Source organism: Mytilus galloprovincialis, chromosome 14 (assembly GCF_965363235.1).
Source record: "Mytilus galloprovincialis chromosome 14, xbMytGall1.hap1.1, whole genome shotgun sequence".
In the NCBI taxonomy this organism is placed as follows: domain Eukaryota; kingdom Metazoa; phylum Mollusca; class Bivalvia; order Mytilida; family Mytilidae; genus Mytilus; species Mytilus galloprovincialis.
In genome coordinates this window covers 23,605,084-23,626,138 of record NC_134851.1, presented here as the reverse complement: position 1 = coordinate 23,626,138, position 21,055 = coordinate 23,605,084, and the positions used below count along the sequence as shown (strand labels likewise).

The window sequence follows — 21,055 nt, the reverse complement described above, 5'->3', positions numbered from 1 at the left end:
TTCCATAGATTATTCCACTGATAAAGTTATCCCTTATCGACACCACCTTCCATAGATTATTCCACAGATTACTTTAATATTGTGAAAACAAAATATAATATCATGTTTATGCTAAACCGATTACGACATATTTCTATAAATTGTAAAGTCTACGTGTACGGGAATCTATGTTAATGAATGTAGAGGTTCTCGAACATGGAAATATGTTCTTGGTTAATATATGTATAAATACAAACCTTACCGAGATTGAAATTACTATGAAGTTAAAAAATCACCACCATTTTTATTTTACTCTTAGACTAAACACTTGAATTACAGCACTGTAAGTTGTATGATTTAAGGACTTTTATAAAAAAAAAATCAACCAGAGGTGAGATGAGAAATAAACTCAATATTTTCTCATGAGAAGACATACTTCTTTGTAAAGATATTTTTTTTTTTTGAAAATCTGTAATGATGGAATTTGTTTAAGTAAAATGATTTTCTCGGTATAAGCAATGTTAACGTCTTCTATGCGAATTTCTCTTCTCTTTTTTGATGCCGTTATGAAAATCATCTGATAGATCGCGATTCGTGTCTCAGCCGATATGCAATAAGTTACATAATCTGGGTCCATTGATGTATAACAGTGCAACAAAACTGTTAATGTTATATCTGAAGAATTGATAATAATAGCAAACGACCACATTGATGTATATACTACGAATCATCAGAGGTTTGAAAGTCTGTTATTCCAATTAGATTTGTTTAAACATTACACGTTACAAAATTGTGTTGCAAACTTGTTTCTTTTTAATTTGTAGGCTAATTTGATTCTAAGAAACAATGGCGTTCTTAAGTAATATGACAATTCAAATAAACGGGAGTGACGCTGGGAATGAAACAGCGACAACCGACACACGCGAATCTCAGGTAATTTATTATATTTTAAGCCAATCAAGTAATTGTTAACCTCATACAATTAAAACAACAAGTTATAAGTTGCATGCATCAGGAGACTGTTATTATGTTGTCGTTCGCTGCTGTGCCGTATTTATTTTCGATTATTTTTTTTTTATTTTTTGTACAATACTCTCGTTTGAATTAATTTGCATATTTCATTTGGGGGCCTTTTAAAGCAGAGTATGCAGTATGGCTTTGTTCATTGTTAAAGACTGTTTGGTGACCTATAATTGTTAAATATTGTGTGACTTGATCTCATGTGAGGAATTGTCTCATTAGCAATCAAATGTATGTAAAGCCTGCATATTGCATAGGTATCTCCCAAATGATAATATCCCAAGGATTGCGTTTTTACCCTGATTTCAATGATACAGTGCTGCTGCTCTTTCGTAAACGTTTTAAGTTGGTTGACCATAACTGAATATCTGTTTCACATACGACGACGAATTTGTTCGAATAGTCTTAACTGCATTTCCGAGTTCTGTTTCCTAAATTGGGAAGCTCGATATAAGCGGCATCACTAGGTTGCCATTGCATTGTAGGGGTATTTTCTACATTTATGAGTGGATATCTTTTTAGTATGTGGTGACTCTCTGATACAAACAAAAATACATTATTCATTACATAAATTTTGGGAAATCATATCCTAATAAGAAATATTTTAATCACGCAGTCATTTAAACTATATTTATTATTATGTATCAATCTATTGCAGGGTCTAAAATGGATTTCCTTGGTCATTCTTCTTGGAATAATATTTTTCAACCTTTTGGTGGTAGTGCTACTGGTTTCAAGAAATCCTAAATCGAGAATGCGATTCTTCGTAACAAATCTAGCCATTGCAGGTAAGACATGGTATAGATCTACAATGAAATAATTCAGAACCGATATTGTATAATGGTATGAAACAGTTTACACTATTCAGACTCATGTACTGCAAGTACGAAATGATAACCCTGTTTTCTATGGCAAAGTTTTAAAGCCTCCAGCTCGAAACTACTGATGTAGTACAAAATATTCTAGATGATGTAACCAATCCTTAAAATAGCACTATGGTGTTGATATGAAATATATTTGATGACGTCAGCTCTGTTGATTTACTGATAATTAATTGTAAAAACTATTTATAACCCAAAACTATTTTCATATTTAAGCCTACATGTTTTAATTTAGATGTGGAACGGTTTCTTATTTATTTGTGTGGTTTAAATTATCTGTTAATGTTCAGGGTCGTATTTGGCACAGCTTTTAATATGTCTTGATTAGAGCTTACCTGTAGAATAAGAATGCATGAACACGCGTCTTGTGTGTGTTCTTAAATATCAGCATATTACTTTTCATGAGTGTTCAATTAGACGGAAGTATATTTCCGAATTGGTTCATTCAGCCGAAATAACAATCAGAAATCCTTTCAACTCAATTCATTTTCTATTTTACAAATTAAAGTATTTTCTCATCAGAAATAGGTTGAAACCTATTTCGTTTCACTTATCATCCAATAGAAAATGATATATTACTATTTTGGTTTTGTCATACACAAAATATTTAACCTAAGAAATTTTGGATAATGATTACAACAGCTTTCTAAAGAGCAAATACAATTACAACTGATTAATATATGATGCTATTTTATCATTTCTGCCAAGATATACATTCATTGAACAATGAAAAATGAAGGTTGTTATGTCAATTATACAATGTGGAAAAAAATTAGATCTACTTTAAGTTATATAATTTGAAAGATGAGATATATTTTTTGACTCAGACTAGAGAGTAGCTATAATATACCGGTATACGATCTCAAAGCTGATATTGCAAATAGACCGTACTTTATGTGTATATTTGATTGATTGATTAATTGATTCATTAAGGGATATGTTTACCGTTCTAAATAGATATGTTAAACATAGTAAAAATTAAGATATATTTACTTTAATTTCTATGCTTTTAAAGTGGGATTTTAACAGTTTCTCTCTTCCACTAAATATGTCTTAGTTAATACCCAAAAATAGACAAACAAATTAAATAAACAATCAAGAACAAAGGACAGGAATTGGATAAAGTCTAAAACCATTGACAAATGCAAAAGTACCTCTTGTACATGTATTGATATAAGAATGTGTTTGTTACGTCTTGAAGGCTACGTATAGATTGTGTGATGAAAAAGCAAAACAAATAATGTTCATTCGCTTGTTGTCTTTTTTTTTTTTTTTTTTTTTTGTATGTACATGCGCATTTGTTCTTTTTTTGTTTGCTGTGCATGTACATTTGTTCTGCTTTGGTGTCAAGGATAGATCTCCAATATCAGAAGTTTAAAATCATGACGCGACAAATATAAAAAACATTGCAGTTGCAAACTAAATATCAGAGAAACTGAGGATTATACACATACGACTTGCGTTAACGAAAACCAAAAGCGATAATTCATAGCAAATGTTTGCATCGTCTCATTGGTAAAATTTGCCAATATATAGCATGTATAGCAGACAGAAAAAAACAATCCGCAAAACCCACGATATAATATATTGAACATCATGAATTTCATACAAAACCAAATTAAATATAGGTGTTAAAAAAGGGTACACAGTTATTGGAATTAATTAGATGATTTGATGTGAACCTGCTAACATTGATACAGTCACAAAAATATTTACGAACACCAATTTATATATATATTAAAATTAGTCGCGAGTACACACAACTAAACGAAGATTAATTTACAAAAAGCAAAAGTTACATACTAAGATACAAACATGTAAATACCAGGTTTTATTCTTATTTTTCAGATTTTTGTGTAGGGGTATTTTTTGTACTACCTGAAACCCTTTTTAATTGGTTTGATGTGCCATGGAATTCCCATGTGTGCTACATTTACTACGTGTATTTCTCAATGGTTCCGTTTTATGTGTCAACATATGCAATTGTTGTGTTATCAATTGACCGTGCATATGTTATTGTAAGACCATTAGCCGCTGCTTCTAAGGGCAAACTATACCGTTATGGACTAGCATTGTCGGCATGGGTTATTGGATGTGTCCTTGCAATTCCGTACGGAGTGTTTGGTACATATAGTGAAAAGGAGGTCTACTGTATGCACGATTCACCAAGTTTTGTAAGTTTGTTTTTTTTTTATACAAGTAGGTATGGACTGGATATAAAAAAATCAAAGTCAAACATGTATAAGCATTGACCTTGAAGTCAGTTACATTCATTGTCATGTACATAATTGCATTTTGGTGGTTAGGTCGATAAAGGGATTCACACAATAACTCCCGATTGTAATAAATTGTATCTCTCGTAACAACCAATTTAGATAACAACATATAATAGTTAGCGTAATGATAATGTCAAAGTAATGTATCATATCTTTCACAACATATTAGTTATATCAATAACTAAAGGTAACATGACTGAAAATTAAACAATTTTTAAACCGAGTTTTTATAAAGCGATGTGAAAAATTATTTGTAACCGTACGGCCTTCTTAATTTTATGAATACATCCTACATATATAGTCTTGTTTAGTTCATATGTTTTTTGAGTGCCGTACTCATAATGTCCTGTTACTGAAAACCCAATATAATACTTACCTTGAATTCCACACTAAAAACGTTAACTTAGGCAAACTTATTTCTAACAAAACAATCTACGAAAAAAAAATAACTTTATTAAAAAAATATTATTGTCTCATGTGGACGTTCACTGAATGAGTCAAATTTATCTATGACACTATATTTATACAATATGTAACATGTACACTATAAATTGAAAAAGGGGATATAAAACAATGTAAACATGACAACTAAAACCTGGAACAACATGGCTTTAGATAATTTTCAAAGGTAGATGTAAATATACTAATTTTGTTGATAGGAAAAGGAAAACATTTGTTACAAAATAAATCAACTTGTTGTTTATAGTATGGGTACAAAAGTTAAACAAAACATGACTAACATGCATTACAAATTGATACAAATCTCAAATTAACAGTATACTTCGATAGTATAACGAGTTACTCTAAGATTGTTAAAAAAAACCACACCATTAATAATAAATATTTATGCATCAAAAATGCATATTATTTTCTTCTGAACATAAAATGTCATGCATAATGGTAATAGTATTGTAGATATTTTGTTCAATCAGTGTATGTTCAATCGTGTTAATATGTCTATCGATTTCGTTGAGCCATTTCAATTGATAGTTTACAGTGTGTTTGTTGTAAAGGTTGGTACCTTTCAGAAAGTTTGAACCCGGTGCATTTGTTTGCACCTGTTCTAATTTGTAAATCTGATTTTTAGCAGTTGTCGTATGTTTTAGAGTTTATCAGTGTTTCTTCGATTCTCGTTGTTGATATAGATAAGACCGTTGGTTTTCCCGTTTGAATGGTTTAACACTAATCATGTTGGGGCCCTTTATAGCTTGTTGTTTGGTGTGAGTAAAGGTGTTGAAGACCGTACTTTCACATATATTGTCATACTTTTGCAAATGTTACTAGGGTCGAAAGTTGTCTTATTGATACGTATATCATATATTGTTATCATACCTATTGTTTTATTTATTTGATATTGCAATACAGACATTTTCTTATATGTTGTAGGTATTGATATACTGTTCTTGTTTTGTTATTTAATGTAGGTGTTCTTATACGTAGATCTTACCACTATCATCATTCTGCCAATCGTAATCATAACGGTATGCTACATTGTGATCATTATTACTATACGTGGTCGGGAAAGAAATGGATTCTTGCGTGGTAAAAACAATGATGCAGGTACATTGTCAATCTTATTATTATCAAAAGTACAAGCTTATAATTTAATATTGCATGGGATAAGAGAATCCTTAGTTTTTCGAAAAATTCAATTTTTTTTAAACAGGAAATCTATTGTTTTTAAATTTGATTTTATTGATAACGTTTCATGTCTATTTCTTTACTCTCCCGAGGATTCATTATTAAGCGAACCTAATCAAAGTCATTTTCGAATCAATAGTAGTTAAAACCTGGAAACGATGAACAGATATACCTTATTAAAAATTGCACACCAAAATACAGATGCTCTCAGACTGCATACCATCGTTGTACCATGCATATAATCAAATGATCTGCAACAAATAATTAAAAAAGATATTCATATCTTATATTTGTTTTTGTTTCTGAATTTAAGAATACAATCCCACAATTTTCTAAACAAGGAAGGATGTTATTTTTTTAAAAAATTAACTAAGAAAAGTAAATGAAAATTAGTTTTTAGAACATATAATTAATCATTGTAGATAATGGGTGTGATACAAATGTAAGAAGTAACAGCATTTCAAAGGCAAAGATCAGAACCATAAAACTACTATGCGTTGTTGTATGTGGTAAGAATTAACTTTTTTATACCCGTTTGCATTATGTAAACACGACGGTTGCAACTCTTAAATCTAAACATAAATTACTTTTTATTTTCAATGTATATCTTTTAACAACCATTACAATACTGGTGTCGCCTAGGCATTAGTTAGAAATTATATTTATTTGGTGTACTAAGTATTACAATTGATTAAGTTAATTAATGTTATGGGTGAGCGTCCTTCACAACAACACAAAATGTGGACTTTTTCGAAGGAGTTAAAACGCTTGACAAAATAATTAAAATAAGCGACTTTCTAAAGACTGATCGGTATAATTTTTTTGAAATTGACAAAAGGAAACGTAAATATCAAAAATCCTTGGAAAAAGATCGCGAATGACTAAATTATATGGTCGATGGCACTGTTATGAATTGGATAACAGGTGAAAATTTTGCAGTAACAGACCTGATATAAAGAAATGTAATTTTGTAACGGAATCTTCACGATTTAAGTTAGATTCTGTACTCGCTTATGAACAATCCAGAACAGCACAAAAACATCTACGGGAATGTCATTTTTGCAGGACTAGTAGATTTGCAGCCGGACCAGTAGATTTTCAGTACACTGGTCCGGCTGGCCAGTACACAAACAAGCTTTAAATTCGACCCCTGCGGCAGTGAGTAAAATTACCATAATTACACTTGTAAACATGCATGCTGTAGGTTTGTTATTGTCTGTTTCAGGAAATAACGACATACAATGTACAGTGTTGTGTTGTATGATCATTCGTGAAGCATACTGTTTGGTTTCTACAATAGTGATATCCTTGAAATTGTGTTATCATTAAGATAAACTGTATAATGATTGGTCCTGTCAATTATTCCTCTCTCTCCTTCTAAGATAAAAAAAAAATAGAACATTACAACTGTCTGCTCTTTTTCATTTAAGGACATGTGTTGTATATATACCTAAATGCAACCAAAAGTCATTATTTCACGTAAAATATACAAGAACAAAATAATATGTATCAAATATCAACAATATAATCATTTATTTTCTATTATGCCTGAACACGTGTCTATTTAAATACAATAAATACAATTAAACATGAGACGATTTCAAACTTGGAGCATGAGAGAAATGCCATTTAATACCTGTGTCATCAATGTTAATAATAAAAAATTATATTCTAAACGAGTTTTTGCTACAACATGAGTAGCACAATGTCAACTTCACGAAGAAAAACAAAGCATTCATCAGTCAAATAATTAGATGCGATAGATAAAAAATTAAAGATAAACAAAACATGTGAACCTGATATATATGATGTATACACAAGGAGACCATAAAAAATATACGACCTTAGAAAATTCATATCTATCAAGCTTTAAATCATTAGTCGAACAAATTATCCCATTAAACCGTAAAATAAAATGACATGACCTAACAAACTGGTGCAAAACATATATCCTCCTGCGAGCTACATTGTTTTTATATCTATTTATAGTACCTAAACTGCATGTTAAATGTAATAATACGTATCATGATTCTAAAATATATATGTATATATTCATGAAAAAAGTCTACTTAATATGACTTCAATTAATAATAATATAAGTTCACAAATATTTTTACAGCATACATTATTTGCTGGGCTCCAATTACAATCGCAGCAGTCATAACACACCATGAAATAGCAGAATATGGGCTTTGGTTTCTGATACTCTATTTACTTGCTCCGGTTAACAGCCTGGCTAATCCTTTAGTGTTTCTTATTTTCAACCAGAAAATGTTTCGTTCTAAGACGAATAGGACGAAGAAAAAAGTATTTAGTGGTACAACTTTTAAAACCGAAACCGAAACAGTATCATTGGGTAGCTAAATTTTTTTAAGCAAGATTTCTCTATATGCAGATGATCTGATGGTGCATTTCATTATCCATGTGAAGAGTATGATAACAAAAGTATGGCTTATAGTTGTTTGAGCATTTTTAGGTCAATAAACTCATCATAGATAACAGGCAAAACATTTTGTACGCAGGAGTGCGATTTGACGACAAAAGACTCCTTAGTTTAGCTAAAGAAGACAATGTAATAATATAAGCCCAAGAACGACGGAAGATTAATCAACAAACAGCGATTATACATTTAATAGAATAATGTGGTGAAGTCGTTAACGCATCGGACTACCAACACAAAGGCTCCTAATCCGATCCCCGTTTCGGGGGAAAATATTTAGGGATTTAGTTTTCGGCTTTCCATTGACACCATTTGCGAATATGGTATTGAGAAACGATGGAAGTGGATCATAAAAGACTGGCGCATGTATTAAGAGAGCAATATATCTTGCACGGAAAAGACAACCGTGTAGATTTCACAAAAGATCATGTTAATGCTGCTACACGGTAACATTTGCATCCGCAACGGTTACAGGGTTTAATAGAAGTTGTTATATCTTTTTTCCAAATACTCAATAAAGACACATGTTTAAACTTAAAAGATACATGTTTTTGCTTTTCTCCATACAAATAATAAAAAATAGACAATATCTGTGTTTAAATACTTACACTTGTGAATATCTTATTCACTTTAACATATACTGACTGTAAATAACCTGTCTCAAGTCAAGGGCCTAAAATTCAGTAGTTGTTGCTTGCTACCGTGTTACATATTTCTGTTTCGTTCATTTTTATGTTTTGTTTGTAGATTGATAAGTGCGTTAGTTTACTCGTTTACGTTATTTTAAATTTGTGATTTTTATTCATGTGGCCTTTTACAGCAGACTATGTGGTATGGGCTTTGTTGAAGGTGGTACAGAGACCTATAGATGTTAATCTCTGTTTCATTTTGTCTATTGTGAGTTGTATGTATACTTGGCAATAATACCACCTCTTCTTTTATATGAGTTAACACTGTTCATCTTTTATCTTGGTTCGAGTTGCTCTTTTCTTTTGATTGATACTAGTGCGATAAATCTAAAGTTTCTAAAAAAATCCAACATTTGCTTGGTATCTCAAACAAAACCTGAAAACAAGTATTTCCCAATCTACAATAGGTTCCCTTAATTTGTATTTATGTTATTCCTGTTCTGTTTCTTTTCTACAGTTAGCATTTGTTGTAAACGACTAAATGTCATGTCAAGGTATATGCAACCACTGATGTGATGTTGATAAATGGATTCACCTGTACCACAATGACATAATTTCATAGTTGTCATATGTATGATCATAACACTACCAATATTAGTCACAAAACCACACTACCACATACCAACATTCGTTAACAACAGCTGAAAAGGAAATTTGTAAAAAGGCAAGACAGCTCATTGCAAAAAAAAACAGGATGACTATTCATGTCAGAAAAAAACATTGAGTTTTATCAATGGGAACGAAATTGTATTTAGATTATATGTGAATTACTCTAACATAACACCCGAGTTTAGATTAATGTGAACACGGCAAAATATTGAAAGTTAAAACTTCTCATCAGCTCGAATTCAAAACAAGTTAAAAAAGGTCAAATAAAGTACGAAGTTGAAGAGAATTGAGGACCAAAATTGCTAAAAGTTTTGCCAAATACAGCTAAGGTAATCAATTTTTACGAGTGCATTATTCTTTAGACAATTCATATATAACTGCTATTACTATTATACCCCATTATTTGGGTTAGCTGCTGTATTTAAATGAATCTCGTTAAGTATATTCAAGTCACCAGTCATGTTACTTTAGATAAAGTGAACATATGTAGTTGTGTTAATAAATAATCTCGGCGGTCAATTCCTATATACAAGGTGATATTACGTGCCCCTGATATTGGTAACCTTTTCCAGCTTGAAAATTTGGGAACGGGGAAAATCATCAGGCATATGTATGATAATGTCGATCAAGTTTCAATTACTTGTATACGAAAACCCCTGTCATGTTTTTCACAGTCTAAAGTCTCGCCGTTATTCAATTTTTCCAACAAACCCCACGAAAACCAACCAATATGGCGAAGATTAACAGTTCACCTACGCAATATATGAACAAATATATATTCTAAATTATATAAAAAGGGAGGGCAACATTACCCCAGTGACACCCCCTATTCATTAAGTATTGAAGTATTTACCCTCCGAGTAAACAGGGTATGATACACTATATAAAATAGGACATGCTTCCGGCAAAACTCATGTTTATATACAAAAAATGCTCGAATGTTGCAAATGAATTAGATACAGTGATCTTCTTTTGTATAATTTAAATATCTACCACAAACTTCTTAGTTTAGATAGTAATTCAAATTTCCAATGTAGATGTAAAACAAAAAGATGAAGTTATTTTAAATTGAATCTTTTTCCCGTTGAACAAATGTCGAAATAAAAAATTGTAAATGTTAAGCCATACATGTCCCTTTTTATGACTTTTTGCGGTCACAGTGATACTTAGAAGACAACTAAAAAATGTTTTTTTTTCCGATTTCAGATACATTCATGATGTCCGAGACCTATAGGTATAAATATTTCATTTCGTTAAGATAGCTAATGCATTTGTTGCATCCTTGTTTCGTATGAGATCTTTATTATCACCGTTTGGTTTTCAGTTAAGTGTTTCTGATGTGGTTTGATCGTCTGTGCGGTGGCAATGGTAGATGAATGTTTATTGAATGATCTATTTTTATCGCTTCCTAAGCATTTGATACTTTAAAGCTTTCATATTTTAATCTTGAATGTTGTCTTTTTTTCCAATAAAGGAGGCTAACATTAAAATTTACAATGTCAAATAAAAGAAAAATACCAACCTCCGTGAATAACTCAAAACAAAAAGTCCGTAATAAAAAAGCAAAATAAAACGCTCAAAAACATCCAAGTAAAGGAAAACAACTGTCATATTCCGGACTTGGTACAGGCATTTTCTTAAATAAAAGAACATCAATATTTGAAACATCCAATTAAAGATTTAGACCTCTATAGTTCAAGCCTTTTGTGGACAGGTTCATGCAAACTGTTTGATTATGTGTTTGGATGAATAACCATATGTCTGTGCTTTGTATTGAATTCTACCATATTAAATGTATAATAATAAGGAAATGATAGTACACATTGAGTGAAAAAGTTCACAGGAAATGATAGTACACATTGAGTGAAAAAGTTCACAGGAAATGAAAAGTAAGCTACAACAAATGTAAGCTTTTGCATGAATCAATGAATTTATCAACCAATACACATTAAGATATCGTCATTACATTATTTGTTTACGTTTTCAAAAGAAAAATAACAAACACATGAACTTTTAAATCAAGTAACACATTTATTGCTGAACTTTACATCACGTTTGATAAGAACACCTTATCATTTAGATAATATCATGTATTTCTGACCTGAAAGACACCACCTGTTATATGTTTCATATTATAAAAAGACAAAATATATTAAATGAGCGATAGATTTTATTATTTTTGCAATTGTGATGATAAGAAGGCGATCTTAAAACAGAAGGTTCTTTATTACATAATCATTTGCGGAATGCATACAATATTATCATTGAGCTGTGATATCGTTTCGTTGCTAGATAGATTGTTTGAATTAGTTACACCCATGAAGGCGATATCCTCAGCATGATACTAGGTAAATGCTCAATGCTAGACTAAAAACCAAATTATGATTTTTTTTTTAATAAATTAGCAATATTTCATGATATAAATATTATGAATAAAGGATATTCAAAAGATTATAATGGCATCATCAGTAGTAAAAAAAATCGTCGTTTACGGCCATTTTTATTTCCGCACAGTTTAAAGAATACGTTTAATCAGTACATGTATCATTACTAGTGTAAAATAATTCAAACAGGAAAAGCAGCAATGTAATCTTCATGCAAAAAGAGAAACGAAATACACTTAAGAACCATATGAACCATATGAATAAACAGTAACCGCTGAACAGCAGGTTCCTGACGAATGTTACTGCTGATTTTAACGGAAATAAACTTAAATAAATATGTATTTCTGCAAATGCTTTCTTCGTTATACGCCAGAATAAACATGTGTTGAAAATCGATCGTTTGATGCGAAAACAAGAAAATATTTATAATCTACATGAAAACTACAAAACTTTCTATTAGTGATCAGAAGTAACAAGATCCTTTACAAAAAGTAATTCGAAATTGTAGAAATTGTCTGTTGCATTGTATTCGTTAAACCAACCATATCGGGATAACCATGCATGTCCAAAGCAAACACAATAATTTGCTATAATTATGAAATATTGCAATACAATACCATACATGCTATCAATTGCATTTGAACGAGATATTTTTTTTGTATCTTGAACTGGAACTGCTTGATTTATTTCCATTTTTCATGTATTGGCTTCGTTAACCTTGTAGAAAATGACTTAATTCAAAGTTGACCCATTTCCACATATGTTCTATCAAGAACTAATTCCTAATGTTTCCAATTTTGAGCATTTCATAGGACTTTGTTCCATATGATAAAGACGTTCAAACTAATTAAAACACAGCTCTTCGTGTCGAATATCATTACTGATCAGATTATTTTGGTTTTTTTTCGTGGTTATTTAAGTGATCTAAACAAAAAACAGAGGAAATTGCCGTTTCACAATTCTTAAAAGTACAATGAAAAAAAAATATGAGGAAAATTTAAAACGGAAAGTCCGTAATGAAATGGCAAAATTAAAAGCTCAAACAAATGAAACGAGTCAATTACCAGTACTATTCCCTACTTGGTGAATGCATTTTCTTAAGTAGAATAATCCTCGTAGTACAACTGTACATCTAGCTAAACCTCGTACTTGTATTCCTTCATGAAGACAACGATGTGCGAACAAAACAAACAAACATACTAGGTAAAGCATCAAACTGAAACAAACAAGTCAATGTATGTCCTATTTAAAGTCACCGCAACTTATATGGAACAATGCACCATTCCTAGTTGAAATATACACCTTACCCCGTTATACATGCATATTTTAATTGTTTCGACATATTGTATAAAAGAAAGATGAAAATTAATTAGCTGTAAATATACTGAATACGAAATTACTAATGTATGAATTTACAAAAAAGTATTCCAAAAAATATAATAACTGATTTTCTTTTTAATTTTAAAATGTGTGTTGTTTTTTTTTTTTTTTTTTTTTTTTTACACTTCAAACTGATACAGTATCTTTTACATTTTATTTTGGACATAAAGTATGAAGTTATAAGTGTCCTTTCTCGTGTCAAGAGATTCAAGTAGAAACACCACGACTTTTTTTGTGTAGTATCATGATTTAATAACCTTGGTTTTTTGGTTTTTTTCTTTAACAAATAAACATAACAAAGTATGTAATATAAAATGCGACTTACTTCATTACCTTATTGATCCGATAAAAAAAAACATAAGCAATTTAATAAACACTTGGATTAATTTCATAATCGACACATTAAGATTAGATTATAATTTGCGTTTTTTTAAACAAAAATAATATTAAAAAGTCAAACTAGTTGTTTAACACAACAACAAAAACATAACCCTTTAAATACAAACAAGTTGTTCAACACAATTACAAAATAATAACCCTTTACGTACAGGAAAATAACACTTAAGAGCCATTCTCTGTAAGGACCAAAATTAGTGTTCACACCTATGTCACAGATTTTTACCATTCTTTGTACACATACTACATAACTAATATACTTAACAACTAACACTTTAAAATTTGATTTTGGGCTTTGTTACTATGGAAATGGCGGCCATTTTGATTTTGGGCTTTTTTTTCAATGAAAATTCTAAAAAATTTCCTAAATATCAATGCTTATTTTCCCGTAATTCTGACTGTAAATGATGCAGACAATTATCACATCTAAAAGCTGTTACCTTTGCCTTTTTAAAAATATATCACATATTTGGCTGACAATTGTGTACATATGCTTATTTTCTATTGGAGAAGGGGGTGATTCTGACATCTAATGAAACCCAAATTTCACCAAAATTCATTGAAGCTTTGAAAAAATTTCCGAGATAGTTTTTAGAAAATATTGTCAAAATCATAAAGATAAACCCCCCATTTAAAAATTAAAAAAAATTCAGGGATGTGTTTTTTGATTTAAGAAAAAAAATGTGGATTGAAAACTTGAAAAAATCAACTATGTGTCTATGAATTATCTCCCTTTTATGGTTCTTCTTCATTGAAAACATAAAGAAACAACAGGAAGTACAAGGGTTAATGCCCAAAATAAAGTGCAGACGAAATGCAGACATTGATAAAATCATTATAATGTTGGTAAAAATAAGATATATCAAGGTAGATAGTACTATGGAGTGCAATATCTCTCCAACGTTTGTGGATTGTGATGAACTCATTTGATGAACCTCTTGCCAAACACTGAAACAGTGAAACACAGGCAGTACATACATGTACCAAATGCTTGCTATTTATTCTGAGAATGGTCTTAAACCATCAGTAGCTCTAGATCTTCACATCAATATTGTATTTCAATTAAATGAAGAAGAAAAAACAATTCAAATTGTGCACGTCGCATGTTATGCCAACAAAAAGTTTTCATCCAGATATTGACCACATCAAGGATTCTGGACTCAAGTCGTTACCTTACAGAACTAGCCTTAAACTAGCAAGAAGTTGACCGAAGGAAAAGGATTTTATTCATCTTATTAACTAGACAAGAATGTGAGTAATGAAAATAAAATAAAATTGACCCCCCCCCCCTTTCCCCCTTTTATAGTTTGGATTAGTTTATGTAATATTTAGATTTTCATAATTATCATTCATCATTGATTATTTGTTAAACATTCTCAATTACTAAGACAATGCAAACATTTTTTTAATGAAAAGCAGGAGCACTTTCTATGTATTTATTTAGTTTCAAAACAGATATATAATTTACAATGTACCTCCTTTCATGACTTTCATGAGTGTAAGAATTGGGGTCCTCTAATTTTTATGTATTATTTACTTTTTACACATTTTCTAAAACAAATCCTTATTCTGTACAATTCTAAGGAAAATGATTTTATAATTAAAATGTAGATTTCTGTAGTAATTTGATTTCTTTTTAATGTTTGTCCTTCATTCTGAGATTTATAATCTATATTGTCAGTGGCGGATCCAGAAATTTTCATAAGTGGGGGCCCACTGACTGACCTAAGAGGGGGCCCGCTTCAGTCACGCTTCAGTGATTCCCTATATAAGCAACCAAATTTTTTCCTAAAAGGGGGGGGGGCTGGCCCCCCCTAAATCCACCTCTGATTGTATTACCTTATTTTGTTTTCCACAGTTATTCTCCTTACTTTTGCATCCCATTATTCTTTATTTTAATTATGATCAATTATGTGTGCTTATTTATCTCCAATTATAATGTTCATAATTATTTTTAATTCAATAATTTGCTTATATTAATTATTCTTTGTTTGGTAAACCCTATTAAGCTTCTTAAATGATGTGTTCATGGTTTAAATTATTTTTACAATTTATGAATTATTTGATATTGATTTCAAAACAGTACTTTAGCTGTAAAATTGTCAAAACTTTAAAACTCCTATTTACATAACACCATTGTTGTGAATATAAATATTTGATTTGCATTCAATATCAAGCTCCCCACCCCCTGACCCAAGATTAGATGTGAATTCTATATCCCTCCTCCCCATCTCTGAGATTTGATCAGGTTTTTGTAAACATCCTAAATAAGGATTATCTTTTAACAATGGTTTGAAGCTGTAAATAACCAGCTTCCCCAAAAAAAATATATTGAAAAAAAATTGTATAATGATAGAAAATAGATGAGTACTCTGTTGCAAATAAAATCTGTGTATGGTTTAGTACCTTTCACTTTAACATATGAATAATTGGTATGCAATATTACAGCTAATTTCTTAATGCATGTAGAATAAAATTTTGGTTAGCCTGCTTGCTTTGTTTGTATATTGTACACTCATAAGGATAACACCCAATTAAATTCAAATATGATATACAGGTTAAACTATGCCAATATAAATTGTTTGAAGATGTCATTCTTATCTATAAAGCTTGTATAAACAATTATACAAACAAAGCAAGCAAGAAAACCAAAGTTTTACTTTGTAAGCATTAGGAAATTAGCTGTAATAAATCTTGAACAGCAATACATGTATAGATTAACACAGAACTTGTTTCAATGTTTAACTGTAGTTTTATAAATAATTGCTATCATTTTTTCCAGCATGTTGTACTTTGTTTCTGAAGAAAATAAGAATAAATGTCAATGATGCAGTACTTGAAGGTGAAATGAGGTAATAATAATATATATTGTTTAAAAGTAATCCTTGTATCTTCACAAAAGGTACAGCATGTGTTTAGCAATAATACTATGATATACAGACATGTACATATTTGTCATACAAAGTCTTCACAAACAAGGATAGAGACTAATTGCTACATTCCCTGAGGCAGGTAGGCTAGAAAAAATATATGTTAGAGAGTCTTGTCCTTTTCACAAATTGCACCTATTTAAATTTATTTAAAAAATTATACTTATTAACTGTATCATAATAATTTTTTTTGTCTATGAAAAAATAATCATTTTAACAAAAATTACAAACCTTATTTGCTGTTTATATTGCTGATTCTTATTTTTATTCTCCATTTAAATAAGCTGAATCAATTTAATTGTTGTGTAAATAATTATTATTCTTACATAATCAAAATTAAATTTACTTCCACTAAATAGAAAATATTTTGTTAAACTGATAATGCCTTATATATTTAGTAAGATACAATGAAGGGAATTAATTGCTGTTTAAAATTATATTTTGCAATTTAATTTTTATTACGGGCAAATATTTCAGCTTATTATAGATGCTGTTAGTATTATAGATCCTGTTAGTATTAATTAAAATTTATTTTACAGGTTAAATAAACAAGTAGAAAAGGGGATTTGCCAACATATCCAGAAAAGATGGAAACAACAGAAGATGTATGTTATCAGACAACATCAACCCACTTTAGTAATTTTGTTATTCTCCCAAAAATGTTTGCCAAATAATTTATCCCTGTATTTCCCCAAAACAATCCATTTAAGAAGATTCTATTTATATTAAGAACTATAATCAACTTTGTATTTTATGCAATTGCTGAGCAATGCTATCTAACATCAAGACAGATTCAGATTCAATATTTTATTAGTCTCACTACTTGAAATTCATATGCAGTGCATACAGAGTATATAAACAATATAAGACAGCCAATATACAAATATAAAACACAAGTAACAAGACATCTAACATAAGCGATATTTTCCAATTAACTAAGTTCCATAACTCATCAGTTAAAAGGTAAAATTTGTCACAATCAGAAATGCTGACATCCATTATTCCTGAGGTTGTGTAATCATTGTAATAAATCTTCCACTCTCAATTTTATTCTTTAAAGAAATTTTATCAATGCAGACTGTTAATGAAAAGGTGTACAGAAAGCAAATGTTATATAAAAAATAATCATTAAGTGATTGCATAGAATTGAACCCCTAGAAACTATTACTGGCAAAAATAAAAATATATTTTTGCTGAATTATTGCCAATGAAAATTATCTCTACTAGAGATCAAAGAACATAGAAGTAAACAGTATAGGTCAGCCATGATCACTCAAACATGTCAGAGTCAATATTTTATGTGCCCATAACTGAGTTTTATTGTAGTAAGTTACAAATGTTCCTCAGGTTGTTTTTTTTATCTTTTCAAAGCCAGATTTATTTGACATATTCCTTAGAATTAACCAGGGGAAATAGCAATTCAACATGACGTCATCAGAAACCTTATATTTTTCAGAGTGATGTAACACAGGCAAGAATTTAAGTGAATGAAACAGCATCACTTCTAAAAGTAGCATGGAATTTTTATCACAGGTATTATTTAGACAGACAGATTAAAAAGTGTTTTGCCTTGTAAATCAACAACAACAGTTTCTCAATCAATATTTTAAAGTTGTGTTTAAATGTTTTACTAAACCCCTTCAAACTAGCTATATATAGAATTGCCCTTTTTTGCAAAGGGGGGGGGGGGGGAGGGGGTATTTATCTAATAAACAATCTGTTGTCCAGTTCCAGTCAAAAACATTTGGGAATCTAAACTAAATACCAAAATGTTAATGCTTACATGTGATTATAACATCAATTGGCCAAAATTAGAGCCAAATTTTTCTTTTAATTAGAAATATCTATGCAATAGGGAGAAACATGACTCAGAAACAATACTTTTCTATAATTTTTTATAAATTGCTTATTTCTTGACCCATTTCAATGCGATTTTATTCTTGAATTTCGGGGCTTCTTTCATGTGCTGAATCTAAACATGTATTAAGTTTAGGGATTTTGGGTCCCTTTTTTAAATGGGTCCATTGAGGGTCCAAAATTTAACTTTGTTTGATTTTATCAAAAATTGAATTATTGTGGTTCTTTGATATGTCAAATCTAACTGTCTATTTAGATTTTTAATTGTGGGTCCCGTTTTCAAATTGATCTACCCTTATAAGGTACCAAGGGTCTAAAATTAAACTTTGTTTGATTTTATCAAAAATTGAATTCTTGAGGTTAATTGATAAGCCCTATTTAACTGTATATTTCAATTTTTAATTTTGGGTCCCGTTTTCAAATAGGTCTACATTAAGGTCCAAAGGGTCCAAAATTAAACTTAGTTTGATTTTAACAAATATTGAATTCTTGGGGTTCTTATATATGCTGAATCTAAACATGTGTTTAGATTTTTGATTATGGGCCCAGTTTTCAAGTTGGTCCACATCAATTGCAAGTTCCAAAATTTAACTTTGTTTGATTTCAACAAAAATTGAAATCTTGGGGTTCTTTGACATGTTGAATCTATTTAGAGTTTGGATATTGAACCATTTTAGCTTAATTGTCAAATGTTTAATCACAATCCAAATTCAGAGCTGTATCAAGCCTGGTTCTGGCTATGCAAATTGGTTAAAAAGAAATTATATGCCCAAGACCTATTATGGTATACAAATGTCCTCCGTCTGTCTGTCCAGCGTAAACATGTCACACCAAAACATTAGAAGGACTTCTCCAAATTTTATGAAACATAATATAGTTGTTACTTATAATGGTCAAAATGATCTGTATACTTTTTTGGTAAAAATAAGATTAAACCTTTTTGAGTTACAGGACTTTGTAACTAAAACAGGGGTGTGTTTTTTTCACATGTCGCGCCGTATCTCAAAAATGATTTATGATGATTGCTCAAAACTGTACACACTTCTTAGTTATGTTAATCTAAAGATCTGTTTACTTTTTGGTGAATATTCAAAATGTTTATATTTTAAAGATATTGAGTTTTCTGGTTAAAAGGGTTTTTTCCACCTGTCGTGCTGTATCTCAGAAAATGTTGATGATTATTGCATAAAACTTACACTTAAGACGAAGGGTATATCATACACTCATAGCGCAGCAGTTTATTGAGTTCATGTCTGACATGTTGATGACCGATAGACAAACGGACAACAGTATGCCATAATAGTCCTGTAAATGATGTATAAAAAGTGCATAAATAAGGCACTCAAAAGTTAACCATGAAAGAAACAAAACTATCTTTTGAATTTTGTGTAAGCATCAATCATTAGGAAAAAAATATTTAAACTACTGTGGATTCATTAATATTCGTTGGATACCAATTTTCGTGGATTTCGTGGGAACAGGGGAACCACGAAATTTAAATGTTCAACGAAATACAAATTTACCAAAGAAATGCATGCAAACTTTTCCAACAGAACGAATTTAAATATCCTCGAATATGTGAGTTTTTCGCAATCCACGAAAATTGGTACCCACGAAAATAAATGAATCCACAGTAGTAAAAATGGCTTATATCTAATATTTGATTAAGTTTGTAAAATAAAATACTTTCTTTTATTTAGAAATAATCCAGCAGTTTCCAGATTATGAATTTCATCATGATAATGAGTTTTACAAGCAGTTAGGATGAGGTGTTTTTCAGAAGAAGAAATGAGTTCCTAGAATATGTATTCTAAAAGTTCCAAATCTGTTTATTGTAATAGATTACTTGAAATAATGAAGAAAATTATTACAACTGTTTTTCCACAAAATATAGAAGATGTCCTTCATTCACTGACAATGTAATTGAGTTCTAATAACCAGGAACAGAAACCTCAAGTATTACCAAAAGGTTCATTTGGTTCTTTTGTTGATTCATTGGAAAAGGCTGAATCTTAGCACCACAAAAAAAATACTGTCATTCTAGACACAGACCATGTTGTATAATCAAGTTTATCAGATGCTTCCAGACATATCTGAGAATAAATATTATGTGACATCTAGCTGCAAAATAAAACTGATTTCAAGTTTTCTGTTAATCTCTTTTGTTAATGCCAATTATTTTGTCATAGTCACATCTCAAGTTTCATGTTTTACCTGTAACCTCTAGAAATGTATCCAACTGTGATACAAGTGAGTGGTTTAACTAGCTATAAAACCAGGTTTAATCCACCATTTTCTACATTAAAAAAGGTCTGTACCAACTCAGGAATATGAGAGCTGTTATTCATTCTTTTGACATGTTTTAGCTTTTGATTTTGCCATTTGATAAGGGATTTTCCATTGTGAATTTTACCTTACTTTCATTTTGACCAAATCACTACTTTCACTTTAAACAATTTGTTTTTTCAAATGTTTTACTTTTTTCAATATATATCTGCAACTAATAGGACCAATTAAATAGTAAACATTTCAAAGAAAACAGTAGCCAGAATACTTAGGAAGAAATACCCCAT

General features: G+C 30.3%; 1 protein-coding gene and 1 long non-coding RNA gene across 2 annotated transcripts in view; both read left to right on the top strand.

Annotated features, from left to right (window-relative positions):
* LOC143058771 (cardioacceleratory peptide receptor-like) overlaps positions 1-8,826 on the top strand; it is a 45,190-nt gene extending 36,364 nt beyond the window's left edge. Inside the window, exons 2-7 of the mRNA XM_076232214.1 lie at positions 804-912; positions 1,658-1,787; positions 3,729-4,054; positions 5,581-5,716; positions 6,220-6,306; positions 7,917-8,826. Coding sequence (XP_076088329.1) covers positions 826-912; positions 1,658-1,787; positions 3,729-4,054; positions 5,581-5,716; positions 6,220-6,306; positions 7,917-8,161 — 1,011 coding nt within the window. The 5' untranslated portion in view covers positions 804-825 and the 3' untranslated portion in view covers positions 8,162-8,826. The remainder of the gene's footprint in view (positions 1-803; positions 913-1,657; positions 1,788-3,728; positions 4,055-5,580; positions 5,717-6,219; positions 6,307-7,916) is intronic.
* A 5,701-nt stretch (positions 8,827-14,527) lies between these two features.
* On the top strand, positions 14,528-20,630 carry LOC143058605 (uncharacterized). Its single transcript, XR_012973148.1, has 5 exons — positions 14,528-14,946; positions 16,478-16,547; positions 17,165-17,230; positions 18,082-18,158; positions 20,183-20,630. It is a non-coding gene; the product is annotated as an uncharacterized LOC143058605 (long non-coding RNA).
* Positions 20,631-21,055: the final 425 nt, after the last annotated feature.